This window comes from Rhinatrema bivittatum, chromosome 3 (genome assembly GCF_901001135.1).
Source record: "Rhinatrema bivittatum chromosome 3, aRhiBiv1.1, whole genome shotgun sequence".
Lineage (NCBI taxonomy): Eukaryota > Metazoa > Chordata > Amphibia > Gymnophiona > Rhinatrematidae > Rhinatrema > Rhinatrema bivittatum.
Window position 1 is genome coordinate 523122978 of NC_042617.1, and position 14901 is coordinate 523137878.

The window sequence follows — 14901 nt, forward strand, 5'->3', positions numbered from 1 at the left end:
TTGCTCTTCTCCTCAACATCCTGATAATGTAGACCTGGACAACACCAGACAAGTGCCATAACTCCTCTTCTCTTTCTCCTCTCCAGAAATGAATGTAGATTCATTTCTCTTCAGAACTCCCAGTGTTCCATCTGTGCTGTCAGGGTGAGACACACCACTTCTCTAGGTTATAGACACCGAGCCCCGGGTGAGTACACAGGCATTTAGAAAACAAAAAGCACAGAAGAAAAAGGGATACCAAAAACATGAGATGAAGAGGTTGGAAAAACACCTGTCTCAGGAAACATAAAATAGTAACAGGTTTCCAGATATGGTCTACACAGCTTCAAATACAGTCCTTCAAAAGCTAGTATTACAATTGGCGGTCTGTGTGGCTGTGGACCGCCGCTCCCAACTGCCTTCCAGATGCTGGCACGACTCCTTCTCTTCTGATTGTGGCCAACCGCCAAGCTCCCGAGATCTTCTCGGCCTGGGACCCCACTCTTCTGCCCGCTGGAGCCCAATATGGCCTGTGGCAGGACATCGGGCCTAGCCTGCCTTCCTTGATGCCTGATCACGAGCCCCTCCTAGGCGTGTGCACAGCCAATTCCCCCACATTTAAAGGGCCAATGGCAGGAACGGCCAGGCGGTTCTCCCTGATAATGTCACCCAGACAGCCCTATAAAAGGCTCGTCAATAGGTTAACTCACGTCAAGAAGTGCTTTGCCACAACGTTCCTATTCCTGATTCTTGGTTCTAGTTCCTGTTCCTGCTATGTGTCCTGGGTTCCTGTGTCTCATTCCTGTTCCTGTTCCAGTTTGGCAGTCTGGTTCATCTTGAGTCCTAGCATGGGCATCCCCACTATAGGAATGAACCAACCCGATCTTCTGAGACATTAATTCGTTGCTGAATGTCTTTGATGATCCTGGCCACTGGGCTAAATCAAGTACCTATGGCAGGGGAACCGGCCCTTAATGGACTACACAATTGATTTCTGGATCCCAGCTATTAAACTCAATTGGAGGGAGGATTGCCTATGCCCCATCTTCCTTGAGGGGCTCTCAACCCAAATAAAAGACGAGCTGGCAGCTTATGACCTCCTGGAGTCCTTGGAAGATCTCATTGACTTGGCTGGCAGAACAGATTTCCATCTCCAGGAGCTGACCAGGGAGCTTCAGCCACCTCGAAGGGCCATTACATCAAACCCCCCCCCCCCCCCCCCATTTGCCATGACCGCCATCTCCACTTATCTCCTGTGGCTCATGCTGATGCCCCTATGCAGCTGGGACAAGGACACCTCTTTCTGGAGGAATGCTTTCAGCATTGCCAGTCTGGGCTATGCCTCTACTGTGGTGGTTCGGGCATCGTATAACCCAGTGTCTGATCAGGACAGGAAACTTCCAAGTCTAGGGTCCAGGGGGGGGCTGACCCTAGGCTTCACGACTCCGGCTCCCCAACTGACCCTTCCCATAACAATCACCATAGGTGAACACGGTTTCTCCACCCTGGCTCTTGTGGACTCCGGTGCCGGCGAGAACTTTCTAATGAAGGCCTTGGTGGACCACTTTCATATACAGACTGTTTCCAAGAAGGTTCCACTAATAATTTCTTCCATTCATGGAGACCCATTACTTGATAAGATTATACTCACTACAGTACCAGTGACAAAATGCATTGGCACTCTCCACGCTGAACATATCGCGTTCCATGTTATTGACAAAGTGATCCACCCTATGGTTTTGGGCTACCCTGGCTTCAACTCTATTCACCTTAGTTTTATTGGATTTCTTTGCAGCTCTCCAAATGGGGTCCCAACTGCCACAGTTCTTGCTTAGGAAAAGTGGAGATTCCACAATGCCTTCCTGTGGCAGTCACCACGTCAGGCATTCCTCCACCATACGCCGAATTCTCTGACATCTTTTCCAAGAAAAAAGCAGAATCTGATTCTGCAATCAAGTTACTACCTGATGCCAATGTGGCAGGGTATACCCGTTGTCACTCCCAGAGACGAAAGCAATGTCTGAGTATAAATGCGAGAATCTTGAGAAAGGTTTCATCCACCGTTCCACATCTTCAGCTGGTTCTGGCTTCTTCGTCTCTATGAAGGATGGGTTGGTCCGCCCCTGCATCGATTATCGGGGTTTAAATACGATTATCAAAAAGAACCACTACCCACTGCCTTTATTTTCATATCTGTTCAATCACCTGCAAGGGGCAAAGATATTCACTAAGCTGGACCTCCGAAGAGCCTACAATCTAATTCGCATCCATGCTAATGATGAATGGAAATCTGCGTTCAACACGAGGGATAGGCATTACGAGTACCTCATGATGCCTTTTGAGTTCTGTAATGTTCCAGCAATGTTCCAAAAGATGATGAATGAAATCCTCAGGGACCACCTTTACATCTGTGTCATGGTATACCTCGACAACATCCTCATCTTTTCTAAGGATCTCACATCACATTGCCAGGATGTTCCCGAGTATTTCAGTGCCTCTGTGACAATAAGTTATATATCAAACTGGAACAGTGTCTTTTTGAAAAAGAAAGCCTTCCCTTCTTAGGGTACATTGTCTCCAGAAAAGGGTTCCCCATGGACCCAGTCAAATTCAAGAATATCCAGGATTGGCCTCAGCCAAGTGGGTTAAGGGCCTTACAAAGGTTCCTGGGCTTCGCCAATTATTACAGACATTTCATCGCTAACTACTCCAAGATCACCACTTCTCTCACTGCCCTCACGTGAAAAGGGGCTAACACCAAACTCTGGCCACCTGAGGCAGTGACATCCTTCCGAGACCTTTCTGTGAGAACCGTGTCTCCATCATCTGAACTCTATGAGCCTCTTCATTGTCGAAGTGGATGCCTCCTCATTGGGGGTAGGGGCCATTTAAAGTCAGCAGTCCCCCAAGGGCGTTCTTTTCCCATGTTCCTTCTCAAAAAAATTCTCCCTGGATGAACGCAATTATGGAATTGGCAATAGGGAACTCCTTGTGATTAAGTTAGTCCTAGAAGAATAGTGCCACTGGCTTGAGGGTGCCCAACTCTGCATAACCATTTACACTGATCATAAAAATCTAGAGCACCTCCATCATGCCCAATGTTTAAACTCTTGACAGGCCCACTGGTCTCTATTTTTTGCCCATTTTGATTTCGAGCTGAGATATTGGCCTGCATTCAAGAATGCTCAGGCAGAAGCCCTCTTCTATTCCTTCTAGACAGAAGACACCCTGGAGCCTCTGAGGCACATCATTGACCCAGCTAGGGTCCTCTTGACCACCACCATGACTGTTCCACCAGGGAAGACAATCGTCCCACACAAACTCAGAGAAAAGGTATTAAGTTGGTCCCATGACTACTGTGTAGCAGGGAACCTTGGCTGGGCCCGGATGTTTGCCCTTCAACAATTCTATGGGTGGCCACAAATGCAATGAGACATATGAACCTAGGTGGAATCCTGTCCCACCTGCGCACAGCAGAAATCTTTCTCGAGATGATCCTGGGATTGTTAACAGCCTTTGCCAGCCCCCAGGGAACTCTGGACCGATTTGTCCACCGATTTCATATTGGACTTCCCTCTCACTAACAGCTGCACCATAATTTGGGTCGTAATTGAACATTTCTCCAAGATGGCTCATTTTGTTCCCCTGCCTGGACTTCCCTCGGAACCCGAGTTGGCCCACCTGTTGACACACCACATTTTCCATCTGCATGTACGCCCCAACATATAGTCTTGGACCGAGGAACCCAATTCACTGCTAGAAACTGGTGCTCATTGTGCAAGTAATTTGGCATTTCCCTGGACTTCACAATGGCATTCCCTAAGTGAGTGGCCAATCCGAACGGACCAATTGTACCCTCAAAACATTTCTCAGAGTGTACACCAATGAATGACAGGATAATTGGGCATCTCTCATGCCCTCGGCAGAATTTTCCCATAACTCACACATCTGTGCAGTCACGGGCTTCTCTCCCTTCCATATTGTTTATGGAAGCAGCCACTGCCTCCTCTACCTCTTCTTTTAACAATCCCTTCGCACAGGAGCTCCAAGAGCTGTGGACTCACACCCAAGAAATGTTCCAAAAAGCAGCCCAAAAGGCCAAGAGCTTCATAGACATTCATTGGAGTCCCGTTGCCAGTTCAAACCTGGCAAAAATGTATGGCTAAATACTTGCCATATCTGACTCCAGATGCCCTCCATGTGGCTTGCTTCCTAGTACATTGGACCATTTCCAGTCATCCAGCAACTTGGCCCAGTAAACTACCAACTACAGTTCCCACTTCCTTGGGAGCTCATAACGTGTTCCACGTCCTGCTCCTAAAATCCTTGGTACTCTCTGTTCCTGCAGGAAAACCCCAGAGCCACAAGAGATCTCCTCTGAGGTGAACACTACTTATCAGGTGAAGGAGGTCTTCGATGTCAGATGACACGGCAAGAATGGGAATATCTTCTCTCTTGGGAGGGATATGGACCAGGGGAGAACATATGAGAACCAATCTCCAATATCTTGGATAAGAACCTGGGAAACCTAAACCCTCAAGAAGGGGGTTTAGAGGAAAGGGTACTGTTATGATTGGTGGTCCCCGTGGCAAGGCCATGGACTGCTGCTCTTACCTGCCTCACAGACACCAGTCTGGTCCTCCTCTTCTCAACATGACCATCCACCGTGCTCCCCCACTCTCCTCGGCCTGGGGCCCTGCTCCTCTGAATGACTGACTGCCACACCACTGCAGCCCACGGCAGGATGCCAAGCCTACCCTGCCTTCTGCAATGCCTGATCACCAGCCCCTCCTAAGTGCGCAGCCAATTCCCCCACATTTAAAAGGTCAGAGTGGGAACGGCCATGTGGCACTCTCTGATGACTGTTAGGATGTGTAGATATGTGGGCCCTGGGCCAAGGTGAGAGATGGTACCTCTCACAGGGAGGAGCCCTGTGAGCCTCACTGTCGGGAGGCGAGGACTCAGTGGACGTCAGACACAGCTGTGGAATAGAATCTTTATTAGAGAGATAGAGAGGCACTGCCCGTGGAGCGGGGAGTGCAGGAGAAAAACACAGAGTCTGTGCGATGGGGTATACCCAAGGGGAATACCTCTGTAGTGAAGATACGCCAATGGTCCGTGGAGCGGGATACACCGATGAAGCTCCTCAGTTGAGATGATACGGTAGTAGTCCGTGGAGCAGGGCACACCAGTGTAGGGACCACTACCCCTCGTTGCGGTAGTGGTCCGCAACGTGGGGTACACCGATGAGGGATCCTCACATAGAGATGACACGGTAGTGGTCCGCAGCGTGGGGTACACCGATGAGGGTTCCTCACTAAGGGGTAGATTTTTAAAAACAGCGCGATCGCGTACTTTTGTTTGCGCAGCAGGCGCAAACAAATGTACGCTGGATTTTATAAGATACGCGCATAACCGCTTGTATCCTCTAAAATCCTGGATCGGCGCGCGCAAGGCTGCTGATTTTGGGCATCCGGCGCGCGCCGAGCCGCTCAGCCTGCCTCCGTTCCCTCCGAGGCCGCTCCGAAATCGGAGCGGCCTCGGAGGGAACTCTCTTTCGCCCTCCCCTCACCTTCCCCTCCCTTCCTCTACCTAACCCCCCCCCCCCCCCCGGCCCTATCTAAACCCCCCCTTACCTTTGTCCGTAGATTTATGCCTGCGAGAAGCAGACGTAAATCTACGCGCGCCAGCGGACTGCTGGCGCGCTGTCCTCCGACCCAGGGCCTGGTCCGGAGGCCTGGACCATGCCCCCGGGCCGGCGCCACACCCCCGGTCCCGCCCCCGAGACGCCGCGCCCTGCCCCCGAAACGCAGCATCATCGGGTCACGCTCCGACACGCCCCCTTCCAAAAACCCCGGGACCTACGCGCGTCCCAGGGCTCTGCGCGCGCCGACGGCCTATGGAAAATAGGCGCGCCGGCGCGCAAGGCCCTGCTCGCGTAAATCTGGGCGGATTTATGCGAGCAAGGCTTTTAAAATCCGCCCGTTAGAGATGACACAGTAGTGGTCTGCAGAGTGGGCTACACAGATGAGGATTCCTCACTAGAGATGGTGCGGTAGTGGCCCATAGAGTGGAGGTACTCACAGTAGCGAAGGTTCCAAGAGAAGCCCCGGGGAACGGGGCAAGCAGTAGTCCAAGGCAAAAGGCCCTCCGAGGAGCGGATAGCCAGAGACGAGGAAGGGCCCCCAAGGAGGGAGTACCCAGAGCGACTCATGCCAAAGTAGCAGGTACTGGAACGGGAAGTCCATAGTGAGCGAAGTGGATTCAGTAATGAGGGAACTCGTTGCCAAGTCGTAGGTAGGCAGGGTCAGCTGGCTTAAATGTCCTGGAAGGATGACGTCATCCGGAGGGGATGCCCCCGAGGTTCCCGCCATGACATGCTTAAGACTGGCTTGTGCACGCGGGCGCACCTAGGGGATTCCGAGGGCAAGATGGCAGTCGGCAGCATCTGCAGCATCCAGGGAGGTCCGGGAACGGTAGGCAGGCCGGCGATAGCTGTCGGAGGCTGCAAGTCTTCCTCACGGAGTCAAAGCTGCAAAGAAGGAGGTGAGCAACAGCTGTCGCAGCCATCTGCGACTGACGGGTGTGACAGATGACATCACCCAGACAGCCCTATAAAAGACTGAGGCTGATTCCCATCCAGTGCCTCGGCAATAGGTTGCCTCGTTTCAAGAAGTACTTTGCCTCCACATTCCTGTTCCTGATTCTTGTTCCTGGTTCCAGTTCCTGCTATGTGTTCCTGGGTTCCTATGTCTTGTTCCTGTTCTGGTTTGGCAGTCCAGTTTGTCTTGAGTTCTTGTTTTTGTGGCCAGTCTCCATTTGTCTGTCTTCAGCGTCTACTGCTCCTGTAGTCCTCTATCTTCCTCTTCGTTCTCCATCCTCCTGGATTGGATTTCTGGCTTGCCCTCAGACCAGCTTTGACTGTGACGTAGATTGGATTTCTGGCTTGTCCACTGCCTGGACCATGAAGCACTCCAAACTCTTTCTGCCTCCAACCACAGCCTGAACTTGACCATGGCTGACCGCTGCCTGCCTTGATTGCTGCTTACCCTGACTTTGCTTCTTTCTCCGTGCTGGCCTGCAACATCATCATTGTCTCAGATCATCACCATTGCAGAGGCCTGCACCTATGACCATCCAGCCCCTGCACTCGAGAGCTGAACCTAAGGGGAACATGAGCTGGTATTGATGAAGCTCCAGTAGGGCCTCTACTCCAGCCAGCTCTGCCTGCCAATAGGTTGCGCCTACTCCGCCCCAGCCCAAGGGTCCGCATCCGCAACAGATAGAAAGGTTTCTGTCTTTTTTCTGAACTCAGTTCTCAATCCGGAGACCTTCAGAGGCCATCTTCCTTAAAATACCAGGGAACAACCACAGACATGCTCCCTGGAAGGGTCAACTAAAAATTCCACACCCTAAGATGATGGCAAAGATTTATATACTCTAGAAGCTCATCATCTCAAGCACTATATGGGGGAGCAACAAACCCACACTAACTAATTATTCTGCTCCCTTCCATCCAGTTAATGGATCATTCCTTCTGGTGGAGATCAAGCAGGATTGCCTCATGTATATCTGTAGATGGATTTGGGATGTTTACATTTTGTTAAAAAGTAATCATTATTTATAATTGTTCACTGAAGTTAGGATCTAAATAAACTTCTGACAAGCTAACCTTCTCTTCTGATTAGAAGTTGCCCTTCTCTTTCATTTTCTTGCCTATATCAAGGAACTCAGGCAGTTGGCTCCAGCAGTCATTAGAATAGTTGATAGTATGACAGCTTGGGAGAAGCAGCTTCAGAGCACCACATGAAATTGTCAAATGATCTCATCTAAATGACTCCATAACACTAATACAGATAATTTTTTATGATTATATCAAAAGAATCCTGAAGCAGAGGGAAAACTTTATTTAGGTCTCCTGTTATGCTTGATTCACAGCCACACTTAGTATGGAAAATCTTTGAGGAGAAACCTCAGGCAAGGAAGGAATAAGTACTGAAAACTAAATATTTTAAACTAAAAATAGTTACTCTATATTTAAATATATGAAATATTGATATTATAACATTTAATACATTAGTAGAAATTTAAAATCATAAATATATAGCTATATTTGAAGAGATATTATCACTTAGGAAGTTAAATCAAATGGAAGAGATAGTTGGTAATGTCAGAACTTTGGTAGAGTTCTTGTGATGGTTGCAATAGATGAAGAATTATCGAGAATAACATTTTGGATGAGCAGTGGAAACAGAAGATATAGCTTAAATTTGTAAGATTATTGATAGACTGTCTACAGTACATGTTTTTTTTTTCCTATTGGGGTTTAATGAGAACTCATTAGACCAATGTGTGATTAAATGAACTAAAACTGAATAATACATCTGTTGAGAAGTGGATTATTAGTATGGGACTCTTTGCCCTTGTAAGAAGGTAAGTGGCTGTCAACTTTCATGCAAATCATGGTTGAGTGTTTTGTGTTCATTCCACTCCCTCCATTCCCCCTCTTCCCTCCAACTTGTGAACAGAGATCAAAATTGATGACTCTCCCATGAAAGGCTCCAAGGGACAGGGGAAAACCAAGGAGAAAGTTAAAGCTCCCAAGGAGGACAAGAAGAAAAAACAACAGCAGTCTGAGCAAGTTGAGAAGAAGAACAAACAGAAAATTGATGAGCTAAAGGTATATAAAGATCTTTACACCAAAATATCATGTATATTTCTTTTTCGATATATTATCTGTTCATTGGGAAGTGTTGTAGGATGAATGCACTAAGACACTGCCTATAGATTAAGAGTTAAACCATTTGGTATGGAAAAATGATCATATGACATCATAAACTGCATGAACAAAGTTCATAGTCGTGTTATGGGTTGTTTAAGGTCTATATACAAAAGTCAGTAGTTACAACCATTTTTCACAATAAATAAAAGTCCCCATTCAGAAGCATTTAGACATAATTCAGACGTTATCTGGCTAAATGAATATGAGGGTACTTAGCAAGCTATATTTTAGCCAGCTAATAAGTTAGCCAGCTAGAATTTAGCCAGCTAACGGGGTCATTCATCAAGCCTTATTAGGGCTTCAGCGCACAATAAATGGGGTCTAATGCATGATAGATGCACAATATTGATTGCACCTCATGTTAGTATGTAAATATGATAATAAATATGCAAAAGCTAGAATGTTATGCAAATGAGGGACTCCTACAACATTTCACGACAAAATAATGCATTACAATGCTGAATTTAACGTCTAAAATAACAATACCTATTTTATTTGTGGTAGCCTGAAAAAAAAAGCTTTTATCACACTACAGCAGTTATCACAGATAACAGAAAATATCGCACCCGATAGAAGCCTTGGAGAGACATACCTGCACAGTAGGGATGTGCAGAGCAAAATTTTATGTTCATATTTTTTATGTCCGAAAGGGGGTCCCACTTGCGGCCAATATGGACATAAAAAAAATCCAATGAGTTGGGTATATGTACATATGTGCAAAAAAAAAATTTAAACCCCCTCACCCTCCTTAATCCCCCCCCAGACTTACCACAACTCCCTGGTGATCGAGCGAGGAGTGAGGACGTCATTTCTGCAATCCTTGGCGAGAAGCATGTGACGTCGGTGGCACGTCGAGTGACGCGGCGTCACGTGATTCCCGGCTCGTTCGCGCCGGACGGCTCGTTCGGCCCAAAAAGAACTTTTGGCCAGCTTGGGGGGGCCTCCTGACCCCCCCAAGCTGGCCAAAAGTTCTTTTTGGGCCGAACGAGCCTTCCGGCGCGAACGAGCCGGGAATCACGTGACGCCGACGTCACGTGATTCCCGGCAAAAAGAACTTTTGGCCAGCTTGGGGGGGTCAGGAGGCCCCCCCAAGCTGGCCAAAAGTTCTTTTTGGGCCGAACGAGCCGTCCGGCGCGAACGAGCCGGGAATCACGTGACGCCGGCGTCACTCGACGTGCCGCCGATGTCACATGCTTCTCGCCAAGGATTGCAGAAATGGCGTCCTCACTCCTCGCTCCATCACCAGGGAGTTGTGGTAAGTCGGGGGGGGGATTAAGGAGGGTGAGGGGGTTTATATTTTTATTTTGGCTCAACAATCGCGATTTCCAACATATCGAACATATCTATGTTCGATATGTGGGAAATCCGATCGTTTATGTCGAATCAATTTTTTAAGTAAAAAAAAATATGAGTTGCGTTTTACTAATGCGGTCAATCCGAATGCACACCCCTACTGCACAGTTCATCTCATACAACCTGAGGCAAACTGTAGTAAAAGCTATTAATCTATTCTGTCATGTCACAGGAAGCCACTGGGAAATATTGGTATGTCAGGGCACAGCAAGGACCTTTGTCTGTCCAGCTCAGGGCGAATTATATTGTCCTGCTTTATGTATGTACATACAAAATCTGCAGAGTAATTTGTTTGTTGTGATAGCTAGTATTCATTACAGTCCTTATCCTAGATGTGGCCAGTCTTAAAGCACATAGGCTGGGAGGACTCCAGGGGAGACGTGCTATCAGATTAGTCATCTTCCAGGCAGAGGCATGACCTTTCAGGTCTTTTCAGGTTTGAGGCCCTTGCTTTCCCACATGGCTGTCATAACTTGTGGTCAACATACCAGAGTTGCTGTCCTATAGGATGTGTCTCCTGTAGTGTTAGAGCATTCTAGACATTGTGGATACCAAGACTAAGGCAGGTGTGCCAATAGACTCTCAGTTATCAGCTCTGTGTATAGCATGAAGGCAAGACAATGTGTTGTCAGCTGATTACCTCATGATCCAACAACAAACCTCTTTCTGAAGCCTGCCACTGTGCAAAATGTATAGCCTAACTGCTCCCTGAAGTACCATGTGGTAGGCACTTTCAGTATTGTTTTGTGAAAGACATGCTATTTTTGTTACCTGAGGCCTGAAGTTACCCCATGTCTGTTGGAAGCATATATGCTTCCAACAGAGGTCTGGCTGGCTGCCTGGTGTGGACAATCTTCTATGACTAATAATGATTCTGACTACCTCATTAGCAGGTAGGGTCAAGCTTGACACAGACATCATTGATGGTTGATGATGAACAGGCCAGGAGCAGCTATTTTGGACCTCAGTAGGTAACCAAAATGCAGGAGAAAGTCTGTAAACAACAGTGTCCTAGCAGATGTGTTTGTCTGTATGTGTCTAGGTGACTGATGTGCTGCATAAGTCTCTATTGATATCTGTGCCTGGGAATGATGTAGAGCTTGTAGGTTTCATCCTTACTACACCAATGCAAACACCAGAGCATGCACTGTTTGTGCACCCAACTAGCTACAAGCAATCCTGTGCTTCCACTCTTTAGGATGGATGCTACAGGAATGCTAACGTATAGGCAGGGAGATAATGGCCTATACAGTATAAGTGCCCTTACACTGTTTATTCATTCAGCAGAAAGGGGGGATGAGAATATTGGCAGTGTAAGAGCTCAAATATCCAGTGCCACTTTGATAGATGAGTTGATATCTGCCTGTAGTTGGCAGTAAATTAGCACATCTTGATAACTCCCACAATGTAGCTTGAACTAAAAGCAAGTAGGCAGCCCAGGGTGGGTTGTGGATTGGCCTGCCTTCCTTACAGGAAAGGAAAATATCAGGTAGGTAATCATGTCTCCTTCCTCTACATTCAGGCAGACCAGTCCACATCAGTGGGATGTACCAAAGCAACTCCCGAAAAGGGGAGAGGCTGCCTGCTGTCCCGTCAATATGACACGCATAATAGCCACACCCTCCTGAGCCCTAACGTCCAAACAGTATGCTTGGAGAAAGTGTGTAAGGACAACCACGTCTCTGCTCAGCGAATCTCGACGGGAGATAACAACCATGAACTGTAGTGAAATGCTCCCTGACCTGTCTAGGTAATGGGATATCTGCATCCATATAGGCGGCTGCAATGACTTCTTTCACCCAACGGGCTATAGAGACCCGTGTCACTGGTTCTCTTTGTTTACCTTCACCATGGAACACAAACATTCGATCAGATTTCCTGAAAGGGTGAGTAATCTTCAAGTACCACACCAAGATGCCGCTTGATGCCCAAGGCATGCAACAGACGATAATCATGTTCATCTCTATCCCCGTCCAGTATGGGCAGGGAAATAGACTGATTTAAATGAAACTCCAAAACCACTTTCAGCAAAAAGGAAGGTACAATCCTAAGCTGTACCGCCCTCAGAATCATTTGTAGAAATGCTCACAGCAAGAAAGAGCTTGCAGCTGGGAGACCTACTATGCCGAAAGATTGCTACCAGAAAAATTGTTTTCAAGGTGAGCAGCCACAAAGAGAGACCACGCAATGGCCAAAATGTAGGATGCACCAAAAAAAGCAAGATCAGATTAAGGTCCTAAAGAATCACCGGTAGCCGGAAGGGAGGACATAGGTGCTTAACTCCTTTCAAAAATCTGGACACATCTGGATGTGAAGACCACACATCTGGATGTGAAGTCCACCATTGACCCTCCCTCTATTGTAAGCGAGAGAGTCCATATGTGTGAGAGAGAGCATATGTGTGTGTGAGAGAGAGAGAGAGAATATGTGAGTGAGAGAGAACAAAGAAGTGCAAGGGAGCATGTGCCTGCTAGTGAGAAAGAGAAAGAGAGCATGTGTGTGTGTGTGTGAGGTTTTTGCATTTTATTTATCTCTTTATTTAAATTTAAAACTTTTCTAACCTGCTGTATCCATTTTTCTAGACAGGATACAACAGGTATACATAATCATTGAAAACAATACAAGCCTTCATATACAATACAAACTACCAGTTATCATAAAAACAAAATAGACATGAAATGCTTGTCTGAATAACCAAGTTTTAAAATGTTGTGATGGAGAAAATCCGGATGTGGATCCTTAGGCCGACCGACCCGAGGGAACAGTCGGTAGGCAGAACTCCCACTGGGCAATAGGAGCTTCACCTGGAAACCCGTGACTCCTCCAGAGGAGCTGTGGGAGCCCGGGTTGCTAGGACTTAGGAGTCTTCGCCCTGGAAGCCCGAGGTCCCCCCAGGAGGAGCCCGTAGGGACCCGGGCCGCTGGGACTTAGGCGAGAACGAAGAAACCCAGGAGTGGAATCCGGACTGGAGTCTGGGCAGGCGGCGAGCAAGCAGGAGTCGGGGTTACGAACCGGAGTCAAGGCAGGCTGAAGACAAACAGGAGTCGAAGTCACGGACCGGAGTCAAGGCAGGCTGAAGACAAGCGTGGTCAGGCTATCCGAGGTCAAGGCAGGAGACAGGCAAGCGAAGTCAGGCAAAGCGGGGTCAGGCAGGAAACAGGCAATTCAGGAACGCAACTCAGAGCTACCAGAAGTAGTGAACCTTGTTGCAAGGCAAGGAAGGCTGAGAACTGCAGGGCTTAAATAGCCCTGCAGCGTCTGACGTCAGAAGAGGGAGGAGCCGTGTTTTCCCGCGCTGGTCCCTTCAAAAACGGAGCTCAGCCGCGCGCGCGCGCCTGGGGGCGGGGCCAGCCGGGAGAGAACGCCGGCGGCAGAGAAGGAGCAGGCGCATGGCGCCTGATGGCCCTGTAGGCCCGCGCTGAGCTGAAGCGGCAGGGGGAAGCTGCGGCTGAGGTCCCGGGTCCGCGGAACGCGGGAGCTCTCCGGGACCCGGAGAGAAGGTAAGGCCTCGGGCGCCAGCGTGGCGACCGAGACCGCAACAGTACCCCCCCTCTTACGCCCCCTCCGCCGAGGGCCAGGCTTCCCGGGATTGTCCAGATGAAACTGAGTTAGCAATGATTTGTCCAAGATGTTCCGAGCTGGCTCCCATGAGTCTTCCTCGGGGCCGCACCCCTCCCATGCCAGCAGGTATTCCCAGCGACGGGCATGGAAGCGAACGTCCAAGATTTCTCGTACCTGATACGTATCTTCCGTAGACGAAGGAGATGATAGTGCGTCAGTGGAAGGATGGTGGTACCGGGATAGTACCACCGGCTTCAGCAAGGATACGTGGAACACGTTATGGATGCGAAGTGAAGACGGAAGGCGAAGTCTGTAGGATACTGTACCAATACGCTCCGCAACTTGAAAAGGCCCGCAGTATCGAGGGGCCAACTTACGAGAGCGGTTATGTAGTTGGAGGTTCCGAGTGCTTAACCACACCTTGGTACCTGGCAGAAAAACCGGCGCTGGTCGTCGATGACGGTTGGTATACTGCTGGGACTTTCTTGCTGCAGTGGTCAGTTTGAGTTGAATCCCCTTCCAGAGATGATGCACTTGACGTGCTGCGGTTAAGGCAGCAGGTGATGGAATGGAAATAGGAAGCGGCAAAGGAGGCCTTGGGTGACGTCCATACACGATCTGGAAAGGGGTTTGTCCTGTGGCAGCATGGGTATGATTGTTGTAGGCAAACTCTGCCCAAGGCAGGAGAGAAACCCAGTTATTTCCCTTTTCGGAGATGAAACTGCGGAGGAAAGTTTTAAGAGTGCGGTTCGTGCGCTCTGTCTGGCCATTAGTCTGGGGGTGAAAGGCCGTGGACAAATTTAATTGGACCCCAAATTTCCTACAAAGGGCACGCCAAAAATGAGCCGTAAACTGTGGCCCTCGATCCGATACGATACTCTGTGGTAGTCCATGAGCCCGGAAGATGTGTAGAATAAACAGAAGTGCGAGTTCAGGTGCAGAGGGCAGCTTAGGCAAAGGTACCAGGTGAATCATCTTAGAAAAACGGTCTACGGTTACCCAAATCACCGTATTACCTTCCGAGGGGGGCAGATCCACTACAAAGTCCGTGGCTATGTGGGACCATGGTTCCACGGGAATAGGCAGCGGCTGCAGGAGCCCCCAGGGCCGACCACTAGGCGGTTTTTGCCGGGCACATACTGGGCATGAGTCAACATATACTCGGACATCTTGTCGTATTCGAGGCCACCAGTAATAGTGACTAAGCAGATCGAGCGTCCTCTCCC

The 14901-nt window shown here is 48.7% G+C and overlaps 1 protein-coding gene across 7 annotated transcripts in view; it reads left to right on the plus strand.

Moving 5' to 3' along the window:
- Nucleotides 1–14901, plus strand: part of OTOF (otoferlin) — a 773648-nt gene that overhangs the window by 662816 nt on the left and 95931 nt on the right. For 5 of the 7 annotated variants that reach the window (XM_029596250.1, XM_029596249.1, XM_029596254.1 and 2 more), the window contains one exon: nt 8538–8659. In XM_029596250.1, coding sequence (XP_029452110.1) covers nt 8538–8659 — 122 coding nt within the window. Of the gene's footprint in view, nt 1–5792; nt 5802–8507; nt 8660–14901 lie in introns of all 7 variants that reach the window. The other 2 variants (XM_029596251.1, XM_029596247.1) reach the window with 2 other exon arrangements.